Source organism: Mizuhopecten yessoensis, unplaced genomic scaffold, assembly GCF_002113885.1.
Source record: "Mizuhopecten yessoensis strain PY_sf001 unplaced genomic scaffold, ASM211388v2 scaffold7251, whole genome shotgun sequence".
Classification (NCBI taxonomy): domain Eukaryota; kingdom Metazoa; phylum Mollusca; class Bivalvia; order Pectinida; family Pectinidae; genus Mizuhopecten; species Mizuhopecten yessoensis.
In genome coordinates, this window is record NW_018406955.1 from 458,435 (window position 1) to 472,500 (window position 14,066).

At 37.7% G+C, this 14,066-nt stretch overlaps 1 protein-coding gene across 3 annotated transcripts in view; it reads right to left on the minus strand.

Annotated features, from left to right (window-relative positions):
- LOC110453290 (tolloid-like protein 1) overlaps nt 1-14,066 on the minus strand; it is a 201,343-nt gene that overhangs the window by 172,322 nt on the left and 14,955 nt on the right. For all 3 annotated transcript variants that reach the window (XM_021502180.1, XM_021502179.1, XM_021502178.1), the window contains exon 2: nt 4,405-5,122. In XM_021502180.1, the coding sequence (XP_021357855.1) occupies nt 4,405-4,504 (100 nt within the window). In that variant the 5' untranslated portion in view covers nt 4,505-5,122. The remainder of the gene's footprint in view (nt 1-4,404; nt 5,123-14,066) is intronic.

Genomic DNA, 14,066 nt, shown 5'->3' on the forward strand with positions numbered 1-14,066 from the left:
CCAACCTCCCCGCCCCCAGACCCAACCTCTCCGCCCTCCTTCCTCCCATGGACCCAACCTCCCCGCCTCCTCCCTCCTTCCTCCCCTGGACCCAACCTCTAAAAGCGGTTTCCCATAGTCTTCTATCTTATTTTAATGGATTCACCACCATCATTCATACCAAACTGAATTTCCTTGGCTCTCAGCAATCATCAATACAGACACTTATTACCAAGGGCTAAGTTCCCTGATTTTTTGACCAGGTGAGGTTAATAGGGGTGAAATTGGATTAGGGCTAGCCCTGGGTATGTGCACTGTTCATAATGTCCTGTTTACATGCACTCCTACTGGTATGTGTGTCTAAACTTAAACATGGAAAGGTTGGAACACCAGTGTCAGCATTGGCAGGTTTACCCAGACAGAGGTGACCAATGCAACGACTGTCATTAGACCTAAATATCTCTATTCACTTGGTTTTACTTGACCAAATCAAGCAAGCACAAAGTCAAAAGATAGAAATCGGGTGTGTAAATTTAAAATTGACTCAAAGATAATTCAATTCAGACAGGAAATAGCTGTTAACCTGAATGCAACAGTGCCCTATGTACTTTATGACAAAATGCACTCTGTACGTTCTTACGAAGGTTTTAGGATCCATTTGTAATGCTTGCACAGTGTCTTGTATATTATGTATAATTTAGAATTGTCAAGCAGGCTTTTTCTGCAAATTCAATTTAAAAAGAACTGATGAAAGCTTAAGCTAATTTAAAATCCATGAAAATGAAATCAGTACTTCGTACCAACGAAATAAAACACCTATGTAATGAAATATTGACAAGCAACAACGACAAAACCTAACACCTATGTGATGTAGAGCACTGCTGCTATGACATTGGTGTTTAACTGTTGAGTACAAATAAATCTGATTCTCTAGATTTCCGGACTGTAACATCTGATGAGAACACGGATATTATGACTGTAAATTGTGACTAAAGCGTTGGGTTTCTGAAGAGTTTTCTATCATTTGTCTTTGCACCTTATGTCTTGGTGCAATGCTTTGATATAAACAGAGCCTTTATGTGGGATTCTAATTGATTTAATTACTTATATTTCCTACCAAACCTGTATCATAATTGGCTAAGTGACTACCATTTATATTCCCTCCTCAAGCAGTATTGTCATTGGCTAAATGACTACCATATATATTCCCTTCCCAACCTGTTTCATAGTTGGCTAAATGACCATCATACATCTTCCTTCCCAAACTGTATCATATAATTGGCTAAATGGCAATGATTTATTTTCCCTCCCGAACCTGTATCGTAATTGGCTAATGATTTATTTTCCCTCCCCAACCTGTATCTTAATTGGCTAAATGGAAAGGTTTATCTTCCCTCCTCATTGTGATCAGAAGGAACATCATACTGATGAATGTAATGACAATAGATAGTATCCTAATCATGTCCCAAACCTGTGAAAAGGTATATAACATGTCAAGGACACCAAAAAGTGTTTGATAGGTGACATAAGTTCACAATGGACTTTTTAGAGTCAAACATACACAGCATCTTATATCTTTATCTATATGTAGATAGGAAATGTCACTCACTCAGCCCACCAGACCAGAGCTAATTAGGTCATGCATCGAGGAAGCAGATATTATGGCAAAACTCGAACCAATAATCTAATAAAAACACTCTGAATCCATATTTTGGAAGTTTTCCCACAGATGTAACTTTGTTATCTGCTGAAAATTTGCACTGAATATCACAGCAGGTTATTTTCACACTACGTGTTTTCTATAAACATGCCTGCAATCTAATTTCTTACCATATTTATGTGTTTATAAAGTTTTGTAGAGACAGTTTGATATCATTTGAAGACTTAAGCATTTGCTCTTTCGACAATCATAAAATTTGGTGAACACATAAATCATATATAAAATTTAAAAAATACCAGCAAAAAATGATCATACATCACTAGCTTTAAACAAAGAATGATGGGAATCTGTAGGCGTCGCTTTGACAATGTTTATCTTGTATTGCTTTACACATGCAATCACATTCAACTAGCAGACATGAACACATCATAAAGCTCCTAGAGAGATGGTCTCTAGCTACTATCTGAGCTTCAGGCCTGCAGGTCATCTTAGATAATGGGCGATCCTCAAGTTCACCAGTCATGAAACAACAAGTAGAACAACCCTGCACGCACATACAGCCCCTCAGGCATAGACAACCCCTCACGCACACACCACAAACACATCCACAAACACTCATACATATTGCTCTGGAATAGCTTTTTACAAGATTGAAAGTGCAGTGACAAAACTCTGAGATATCAAAGATTTAGTGTTGAAGACAACTACTACACAGTGCTAGATGGCAGATGTCTGTCCTGTTTCAGTGGCTGTCATTGCATCACTTGGTATATAGTAGAAAGTAAGGAGCAATTAAGTTCAGTTTGTCCTGGAATTGATAAATGCAAACTTAAGAAATCTCCCTCTTTATATCATAGTAACTAAAATTTGGATAGCTGTTAATTAAAACAAGGTTGGAGACTAGATAATATTCTCACAACCTTAAGAATCTTAACTTTGTATTTATCAAGCAATACATTATAAGCCAATGACTGGTAATGAGCTCATCTATTATAATACAGTTTGGCGTAGAAATGCTAAAAATTGCTTTTTCACTATCTCATTATGACACCACCCCTACTTTGAGTAAGAGATTATGTGTGGGCTTATTAAAAGAAGATGTAAAGTGGGTCTGTAAAGTGGTTGAATACCTTTAAATTAATTGAATACCTGTACTGTAGTTGAATACCCTTAAAGTGGATTGGTTAACTACCTGTTAAGTGGTTGAATACCTGTACAGTGGTTGAATATCTGTGAAGTGGTTGAAAACATGTAAAGTGGTTGAATACATGTAAAGTGGTTGAACACATGTAAAGTGGTTGAATACATGTTAAGTGGTTGAAAATATGTAAAATGGTTGAACACCTGTATATTGGTTGAATATCTAGTACTGTAACGTGGTTAAAAATATGTAAAGTGGTTGAATACCTGGGGAATGGTTGAATACCTGCAAAGTGGTTGAACATATGTAAAGTGGTAGAACACCTTTAAAGTAACAGAATACATTTAAAGCTGTTGAATACCTGTAAAGTGGTTGAATACCTGGTAAGTGGTTGAATACCTTTGAAGTGTTTGAATACCTGTTAAGTGGTTGAATACATCATCTGCAGTTGAAAACCTTTAAACGAATTTTTGAATACCTGTTAAGTGATTGCACACCTTTAAAGTGGTTGAAAACCTGGTAAGAGATTGAATACTTTTAAAGTGGTGGAATATTTGTAATTTGGTTGAACACCTTGTAATTAGTTGAATATATGTTAAGTGGTTGAATACTTAATCTGCATTTAAATACCTGTAAACCAATTTTTGAATACCTGTAAAGTGGTTGAATACCTGGTTAGTGTTTAAATACCTTTATAGTGGTTGAATACATGTAAAGTGGTTGAACACCTGTAAGTGGTTGAATACCTGTAAAGTGGTTGAATACCTGGTGAGTGGTTGAATAAATGTAAAGTGTACATGTTTAAATACTTGTATAGTGGTTAAATACCTGTAAAGTGGTTGAAAACATAATCTGCATTCAAATACACGTAAACCGATTTTTGAATACCTGTAAAGTGGTTGAATACCTGTAAAGTGATTGAATACCTTTAAAGTGGTTGAATATTTGTAAATTGGTTGAACACCTGCGAATTAGTTAAAATCTTTATAGTGGTTGAACACCTGTATAGTGGTTGAATACCTGTAAAGTGGTTGAATATTTAATCTGCAGTTAAATACCTGGTAATCGATCTTTGAATACCTGCTAAGTGGTTGAACACCTTTATAGTGGTTGAATACCTGGTTAGTGGTTGAATATCTTTACAATGGTTGAATATCTTTACAATGGTTGAATATCTTTAAAGTGATTGAATCAGTTATAGTGGTTAAATACCTGTAAAGTGGTTGAACAACTGTAAGTGGTTGAATACCTGGTAAGTGGTTGAATACATTTAAAGTGATTGAATACATTTAAAGTGATTGAATACATTTATAGTGGTTGAATATCTGTACAGTGGTTGAATACCTTATCTGCAGTTAAATACCTGTAAATCGATTTTGGAATACATATATAGTGGTTGAACACCTTTAAAGTGGTTGAATATCCATAAAGTGGTTGAATACCTGGTTAGTGATTGAATACCTTTAAAGTGGTTGAATATCTGTAAAGTGGTTGAACACCAGTAAATGGTTGAATACCTGTTAAGTGGTTGAATACATGTTAAGTGGTTGAATACCTGTAAAGTAAATTACTCAAAGGTACATGCGTTATTATGGTTGAGACACCTGTAAAGAAATTGTCTTACCTGTAAAGTTCAGTACAAGAGGATCATCACTGCTGAGAGTGTTCTGTGTAACTTGTACTCGACAGATATACACCGTTAAAATCCAAAGTAACACTCTCATATTGGCGAATCATCCTCCAGTACGAATCCTCATCCTCTATGTCTGACACACGATTACAGCCACAGTACCCACACACGATGACACATTTTATCACAGTCCCATCGTCACAGATTTCAACAGGTAATCACTTCTGTAGTATCAATGGAAATCTCTGATTCAGTCTCCTCTCGCTTGTCACATCAATAATGATAATACACTCTACCTGAATCCATTTGTCAGAACACAATAACTGGAGGATCACATTATACAAATGATCTACTACAGACGGAGGTGCTGGCTCGGTTATGGGAAGGCTGCTGTAAGTTTGTGGGATGATATTCCCCAAGTACCTGTAATTAGGCTTCTTTAGACTTACAGGCAAATAATTGGTGTTTTATGACAGAAACCTATAATGAGCAGGTTCTGGAATTATTTACTTCAGGTGTAAAAAGTCAGGCATTGGCAGAATTGTAATAATGCTTCCTCTGTTAGCAAATTAGCACTGGTTCTGCTTGGGTTGCTCTGCCTGCAGCACGCATTGTCTACATCGGGCAGGTTAACATGGTGGGGATGTCACTCCAGGCTGCCGGCTAAGTCATGTCAATGTTCCACTCCTCCTCCTAGTACATAGGATTGTATCTGGAAGATCAAACGGTTTTTTCCCTTTTAGTTACATCTATATTTCTCCAGTCTACCATATAAATGAGTAATGAGCAAAAATGAATACCATTATACCTCATTATCACAGGGCTCACCTACTTTCTCAAAAATTGTCTCGAGCTTTTCGTTCAGACATTTAGTACAGCCAAATTACACATAAAAATACAGGAATAGTGTGAAAATATCAAACAAGGCCGCAGTGAGCTGCCAGATATGTATCTCAAATCAATTATTTTTACCAAAACACAGAGTGTGAATCAATCGTCAATAACAATGACGTGTGCAATATAGGTTGAGTTTCTGTCAATAGCAAGAGGCCCATTGGGCCTGTATTGGTCAGCCGTTATTTAATGATATTGGCAAAATATATTTAAAGCTGAAATGCTAAAATTACTAGTAGTCATATTATCAACAACCGTAAAGAAAAGCTTTCCAATGCTGCAAGAAAGTTTCTTGAGAAATATCATCAGAAGAAGTTATATGAAGGTTTCATTCAATACATGTTACCGAGCTCTCTTATTTTAAACCTTGAATAGCTGGTTAGGTAATTTATTTGAAAAGCCTTTCAGCCTAACAAACTACAGGTTAAAGATATTATACAATTCCAGGATTTGTGGTTCATAAATATATTGTAATTCCAGGGTTTTGTGGTTCATAATTTCTTCTCTTTTTTGAAGAATGTTAATGTAAATCATGGTCATTTATTTGAAAAGTCTTATAATGAGAAAGCTACAGGTAAAACTTATGACTCTAGCTATGCTACAGGGTTCACACCACATTTGATCAGTGACAAAGAATGTAGGCATAATATGGGGAAACTTTCCCCAAGTAAATAATCCCCTTCATCGGTAGACCCAATTTGCACTGATTGCTAATTTCACCCTTCACACATAATTACTACATTGTATAATGGTATACTTGTACTAACTTTTGCCGTCGTGATAATTTTGCCTTTGTTATGGAGGGCGGAAAAAAAGACAAAAATTGAATATTACGAAAATTTAATTGAGAACTGAGGTACCAAAGAGATAATTTAAATCAAAATTCTGAAATAACATGACCCTGCAGGGACTTGTTCTATATTTTAATCATTGAGGGACTTGTTCTTTGTTATGATCTTTGAGGGACTTGTTCTATGTTGTGATCTTTGAGGACTTGTTATATGTTATGCTCATCGAGGGACTTGTTCTTTGTTATGATCTTTGAGAGACTTGTTATATACTATGATCATTGAGGGACTTTTTATATGCTATGGTCTTTGAAGGATGTGTTCTATACTATGATCTTTGAGGGACTTGTTCTATGTTATGATCACTGAGGGACTTGTTCTATGTTATAACTTTTGAGGGACTTGTTATATACTATGATCATTGAGGGACTTGTTATTTGCTGTGATCATTGAGGGACTTGTTATATGTTATGATCTTTATGGGACTTGTTCTATCTTATGCTCTTTGAGGGACTTGTTATATACTATGATCTTTGAGGACTTGTTATATGCTGTGATCTTTGAGGGACATGTTCTATACTATGATCATTGCGGGACTTGTTCTATCTTATGCTCTTTGAGGGACTTGTTCTATGTTACAACTGTTGAGGGACTTGTTATATACTATGATCATTTAGGGACTTGTTATTTGCTGTGATCATTGCGGGACTTGTTCTATCTTATGCTCTTTGAGGGACTTGTTCTATGTTACAACTGTTGAGGGACTTGTTATATACTATGATCTTTGAGGACTTGTTCTATACTATGATCATTGAGGGACTTGTTATATGCTATGGTCTTTGAGGATGTGTTCTTTACTATGATCATTGAGGGACTTGTTTTATGCTATGGTCTTTGAAGGACGTGTTCTATACTATGCTCTTTGAGGGACTTGTTCTATACTATGATCTTTGAGGACTTGTTATATGCTGTGATCTTTGAAGGACATGTTCTATACTATGATCTTTGAGGGACTTGTTATATGCTATGATCATTGAGGGACTTGTTATATGCTATGGTCTTTGAAGGACATGTTCTATACTATGATCTTTGAGGGACATATTTCTATACTATGATATTTGAGGACTTGTTACATGTTATATCTTTTGAGGGACTAGTTATATACTATGATCATTGAGGGACTTGTTCTATACTATGGTCTTTGAAGGACTTGTTATTTGCTGTGATCTTTGAGAGACATGTTCTATACTATGATCATTGAGGGACTTGTTTTATACTATGATCTTTGAAGGACTTGTTATTTGCTGTGATCTTTGAGGGACATGTTCTATACTATGATCATTGAGGGACTTGTTTTATACTATGATCTTTGAGGACTTGTTATATGCTGTGATCTTTGAGGGACTTGTTATATACTATGATCATTGAGGGACTTGTTATATGCTATGGTCTTTGAAGGACGTGTTCTATACTATGATCTTTGAGGGACTTGTTTTATACTATGATCTTTGAGGACTTGTTATATGCTGTGATCTTTGAGGGACTTGTTATATACTATGATCATTGAGGGACTTGTTATATGCTATGGTCTTTGAAGGACGTGTTCTATACTATGATCTTTGAGGGACATGTTCTATACTATGATCTTTGAGGACTTGGTATATACTATGATCATTGAGGGACTTGTTATATGCTATGGTCTTTGAGGACGTGTTCTATACTATGCTCATTGAGGGACTTGTTATATGCTATGGTCTTTGAAGGACGTGTTCTATACTATGATCTTTGAGAGACTTGTTATATACTATGATCTTTGAGGACTTGTTATATGCTGTGATCTTTGATGGACTTGTTATATACTATGATCATTGAGGGACTTGTTATATGCTATGGTCTTTGAAGGACTTGGTTTATACTATTATCTTTGAGGACTTGTTATATGCTGTGATCTTTGAAGGACGTGTTCTATACTATGATCTTTGAGGGACATGTTCTATACTATGATCTTTGAGGACTTGGTATATACTATGATCATTGAGGGACTTGTTATATGCTATGGTCTTTGAAGGACGTGTTCTATACTATGATCTTTGAGGGACTTGTTCTATACTATGATCTTTGAGGACTTGTTATATGATGTGATCTTTGAGGGACATGTTATATACTATGATCATTGAGGGACTTGTTATATGCTATGGTCTTTGAAAGACTTGTTTTATACTATGATCTTTGAGGACTTGTTATATGCTGTGATCTTTGATGGACTTGTTATATACTAGGATCATTGAGGGACTTGTTATATGCTATGGTCTTTGAAGGACTTGTTCTATACTATGATCTTTGATGGACATATTTCTATACTATGATATTTGAGGACTTGTTATATGTTATATCTTTTGAGGGACTAGTTATATACTATGATCATTGAGGGACTTGTTCTATACTATGGTCTTTGAAGGACTTGTTATTTGCTGTGATCTTTGAGAGACTTGTTCTATGTTGTGATCTTTGAGGACGTGTTCTATACTATGATCATTGAGGGACTTGTTCTATACTATGATCATTGAGGGACTTGTTCATTAAGGGATGTGTTCTATACTATGATCATTGAGGGACTTGTTCTTTGCTATGGTCTTTTAGGGGCTTATTCTTTGCTATGGTCTTTGAGGGGGTTGTTCTTACATTTATGGACAAAGGTGATAATACATACCCATTTTCATCATAATCCCTTGATTAGTTCACAGACAATGCCAGCTAGCTGAGATAAAAATTCTCCCTGATTAAATATCTGCTGATAATCATGAATGATCTCTACCCTACATATATCTTCCTTCAAGTTGGATGATTGATAGCAGGTCAAAACACCCACAAACCATCACATGATTCCAAAATCATATGGTCTGTTTATTCCCTTGACATATCAAATCTTAAATTCATTCAGCAAATATTTTGAGATAAATATAATTTTCATGTTTGGCAGATTTTAACTGCACACAGGATAATGGTTGCCTTCTAGGTTATTAAAAGTGGTTGACTGGGAAGCTAGAGGCCACTGGTTTAATGCCAGGTCTCTTTCCTGTTACATATATGTTAAAAAAGATTGTTTATGGATTATGGAGTATGAGGTGCGTTATACCATAGCGGCTGAAATCTGAGTATGAGGGGGCTTTATACCATAGCGGATGAAATCTGAGTATGAGGGGACCTTATACCATAGCGGCTGAAATCTGAGTATGAGGGGGCCTTATACCTTACATGCTGAATCTGAGTATGAGGGGTGTTATACCATAGTGGTTGAAATCTGAGTATGAGGGGGCTTTATACCATAGCTGTTGAAATCTGAGTATGAGGGGGCGTTATACCATAGCGGCTGAAATCTGAGTATGAGGGGGCCTTATACCATACAGACTGAAATCTGAGTATGAGGGGGCCTTTTACCATACAGACTGAATCTGAGTATGAGGGAGCATTATACCATACAGACTGAAATCTGAATATGAGGGGCCTTAAACCATAGCAGCTGAATCTGAGTATGAGGGGGGCCTTATACCATAGCGGCTGAATCTGAGTATGAGGGGGCTTATACCATAGCGGCTGAAATCTGAGTAGGAGGGGGCCTTATACCATAGCGGCTGAAATCTGAGTATGAGGGGGCCTTATACCAAACAGACTGAAATCTGAGTATGAGGGGGCCTTTTACCATACAGCCGAAATCTGAGTATGAGGGGGCGTTATACCATAGCGGCTGAAATCTGAGTATGAGGGGGCTTTATACCATAGCGGCTGAAATCTGAGTATGAGGGGGCCTTATACCATACAGACTGAATCTGAGTATGAGGGGGCGTTATACCATAGCGTCTGAAATCTGAATATGAGGGGCCTTAAACCATAGCGGCTGAAATCTGAGTATGAGGGGGCTTTATACCATAGTGGCTGAAATCTGAGTATGAGGGGGCCTTATACCATACAGGCTGAATCTAAGTATAAGGGGGCGTTATACCATAGCGGCTGAAATCTCAGTATGAGGGGGCCTTATACCATACAGGCTGAATCTGAGTATGAGGGGGCGTTATATCATAGCGGCTGAAATCTCAGTATGAGGGGGCCTTATACCATACAGGCTGAATCTGAGTATGAGGGGCGTTATACCATAGTGGTTGAAATCTGAGTATGAGGGGGCCTTATACCATAGCGGCTGAAATCTGAGTATGAGGGGGCCTTATACCATACAGGCTGAATCTGAGTATGACGGGCGTTATACCATAGTGGTTGAAATCTGAGTATGAGGGGTCCTTATACCATACATGCTGAATCTGAGTATGGGGGACATTCTACCATAGTGGTTGAAATCTGAGTATGAGGGACATTATACCATAGCGGTTGCAATCTGAGTATGAGGGGGGGGGTTATACCATAGCGGCTGAAATCTGAGTACGAGGGGCATTACACCATAGCTGTTGAAATCTGAGTATGATGGGGGTGTTATACCATAGTGGTTGAAATCTGAGTATGAGGATGCGCTATACATAGAGGCTATTGTTGCCAAGGAAGGGTTTACTGTTGTCATTAAGTCACTGGTAACCAACTATAAGGTATTGGGATCAGTGGGTACATTAATGATTTCTGGAACAGTAGTTGGTTAATTAGTGCAGCATCAAATCATGCTTAAGTCCACTTATTAAATAAGGCAGGTGCAAACTCTTATTAACAGCAGGAAATGATGATAAATATATTACCTAATCACAATACTACAGAATTACCATGTAGTTCATAATTACAGACAATCAGTCTGTATATACATGGGGTACAATATACTTTATCTCTATCATATAATATTTAGAGGAAATTTAATGGTTTCGTCTACGGTTTAATACCATATTTATTCACCAGTATGGCAGAATAGAAATATTTTTCGTGATAACATGTACATTCTGCTATATGAGTGAAATTGATATGATATTAATGGGAAAACCATTAAACTAAATCTATTCATAACACTTTTAAACTGTCTGCAATGACAAAAATGCTACTGCATAAAAACAGTTGCGGATATGATTCCGTCATTCTTTTGGCGTCATATTTTAATGACATCATGCTTAACAACAAGGCTTCATGCCATTTTGAATTGGCTATCAACATAATTTTACCATTTTCTGCTATTTTCTGGTAAGATTTGCTTGCAAAAATGGTAAAATTGGGTAAGTAAATTAATACCTTAGTACATGCAACAAAGATGTACCAAACCAACAAATTATTCTTCTATCGCTTCATCTGTATCTGAACAGAAAATATTCGCTTTGAATGAAGTGAATACAAAGTCCTGTTCTGATTGGTCAATTCCAAAAGAGATGTTTTTAAATTGTAAAAACATACAAATTTCATAAAGTTGATAGTATTTGATATTTTACTGGCAAAAATGAAGTAAATAATTACACAATGTTGGGTCTAATATCTCTGCATTACAGGAAATCAATCCCACAGCAGGTGATCAAGTGTCCATCAATCTAGGAGGGAAAATATAAGAGGGCCGATACACAACATTAGAAAGTTGACGTGGTACCATAACTGTTTGTGATACATAGATCAATCATATGATGAAAATAATGACAATGATAAGATTTGTAAGCCTGGAGAAGAGTTTTGTATGACGGTATGAAGAATATGTTCTGCTATAGGCCAGGTGTGAAGAGAAGGGGAAAGATCAATCTTTACCTTCATCAAACACACAGGCTGGATTTATATCAAAACATTACTTAAATCTTTCAAGTGACTTAACTCTATCAATGATACTTAAATCACTTGAATGGTTTGATTGTCTGATAGTACCCATGCAAGCACTTACAGCATCTTATTCCACAACTCTCCTGTAGTGCAAAACACTCCAACATCATGTTCAGGGGCAAACGATACATAGGATTTCAAGGACATGTAGGAATGTGAATGGATGTGAACCCATTAGAACTGCTGCCCACGTCATGTTGATGTAAAAGTCAAGTTCAAACTTCATCAATGGATAGAAACTTATAGTTGCTACAGAATTTGATCACTCTGACACTGCATAGTCAGTACAGTATAGTACAGTATCTTCATATATCTAAAATTTTCATAAAAGTCTTTGATTGTAAATTGTATATGAGTTGTGAAACTTCAAGCTGACAACCCATCAGCGTATCATATCAACAAATATTTATCATCCACAGTTACATCATCCTGGGAGACTAGGAGGAGACTATCCACTGTGTTTTCTAGTCTACTTACCAACCCTCACCAGCTGCTGCTATAAATCATAAACACCTGAGATGCCATACTTAGACAGGGACAGCCTGTCTGTAGACAGGTGTTTATCAATTATCACAGATTGATATCGTTTCTCCAAATTTAATATCACATTCAATAGAACAGTAATGCCCTTCCTTCCCCAACAAGCAAAAGGGACAAACAAACAGAATGGATAAATGAAAAGGTGGCAATTAGGAGAAACAAGATGAACAAACAGGAGTGAAAAACAAACTGGGGGGTAGCAGCAGAGACAAATAAAAATGACAACCAAGACACAGAAAAGACAAAAAATAGAATGACAAAAAAACAGCAAGAAACAAACAAACTGACCATTCAAAACCACATTATCAAACTATTTGACAACTAGAGAATGTCACCAAGACTCACACTATCTCCTGCCTCCTCCTGGTTCAATGGAGTGCTCATATGTTTTTTTCTTCAACTGATTTTTCAGTGACGGTGACCTTGCCCTTGGGAAACCCTTGCCCTTGGAAAACTGATCCTCAAACTTATAAAAGGGATGTCAAGGCAAACATGTGTCTCATTAAAATCTGTTTCAAAAAATAAGTCTGCTAGAGTGATCACAAGCCATTTTCTTTAAAATGATATATCTAGTATCAGTGACCTGGAACTTTGACCAATCATGCCTGGGCAGGTGAGCTAAAATTGTGGTAAGACAGTGATATTCTATATTTAGCAGCAGTTACCTTTAACCGATGAAGCCCACATCTGAATTTGTCCAAGGTTTTTCTGCTGCAGTCATACCAATGAAGTTTTATGAAAATCTGTCAAGAAATATAGCCACTGGAGTGATAACAATGGATGTGACAGGGGGATAGACAGAGGGACAGACAGTGGGACAGACAGGGGGATAGACAGGGGGACTGACAGGGGGATAGATATGGGGACAGACAGGGAGGGAGACAAGGGGACGGACAGGGGGACAGATAGGGGGACAGACAGGGAGGGAGACAGGGGGACAGACAGGGAGGGAGACAGGGGGACTGACATCTGAATTTGTCCAAGGTTTATCTGCTGCAATCATACCAATGACGTTTTATGAAAATCTGTCAAGAAATATAGCCACTGGAGTGATAACAATGGATGTGACAGGGGGATAAACAGAGGGACAGACAGTGGGACAGACAGGGGGATAGACAGGGGGACTGACAGGGGGATAGATATGGGGACAGACAGGGAGGGAGACAAGGGGACGGACAGGGGGACAGATAGGGGGACAGACAGGGAGGGAGACAGGGGGACAGACAGGGAGGGAGACAGGGGGACTGACATCTGAATTTGTCCAAGGTTTATCTGCTGCAATCATACCAATGACGTTTTATGAAAATCTGTCAAGAAATATAGCCACTGGAGTGATAACAATGGATGTGACAGGGGGATAAACAGGGGGACAGACAGTGGGACAGACAGGGGGATAGACAGGGGGACTGACAGGGGGATAGATATGGGGACAGACAGGGAGGGAGACAAGGGGACGGACAGGGGGACAGATAGGGGGACAGACAGGGAGGGAGACAGGGGGACAGACAGGGAGGGAGACAGGGGGACTGACATCTGAATTTGTCCAAGGTTTATCTGCTGCAATCATACCAATGACGTTTTATGAAAATCTGTCAAGAAATATAGCCACTGGAGTGATAACAATGGATGTGACAGGGGGATAAACAGGGGGAC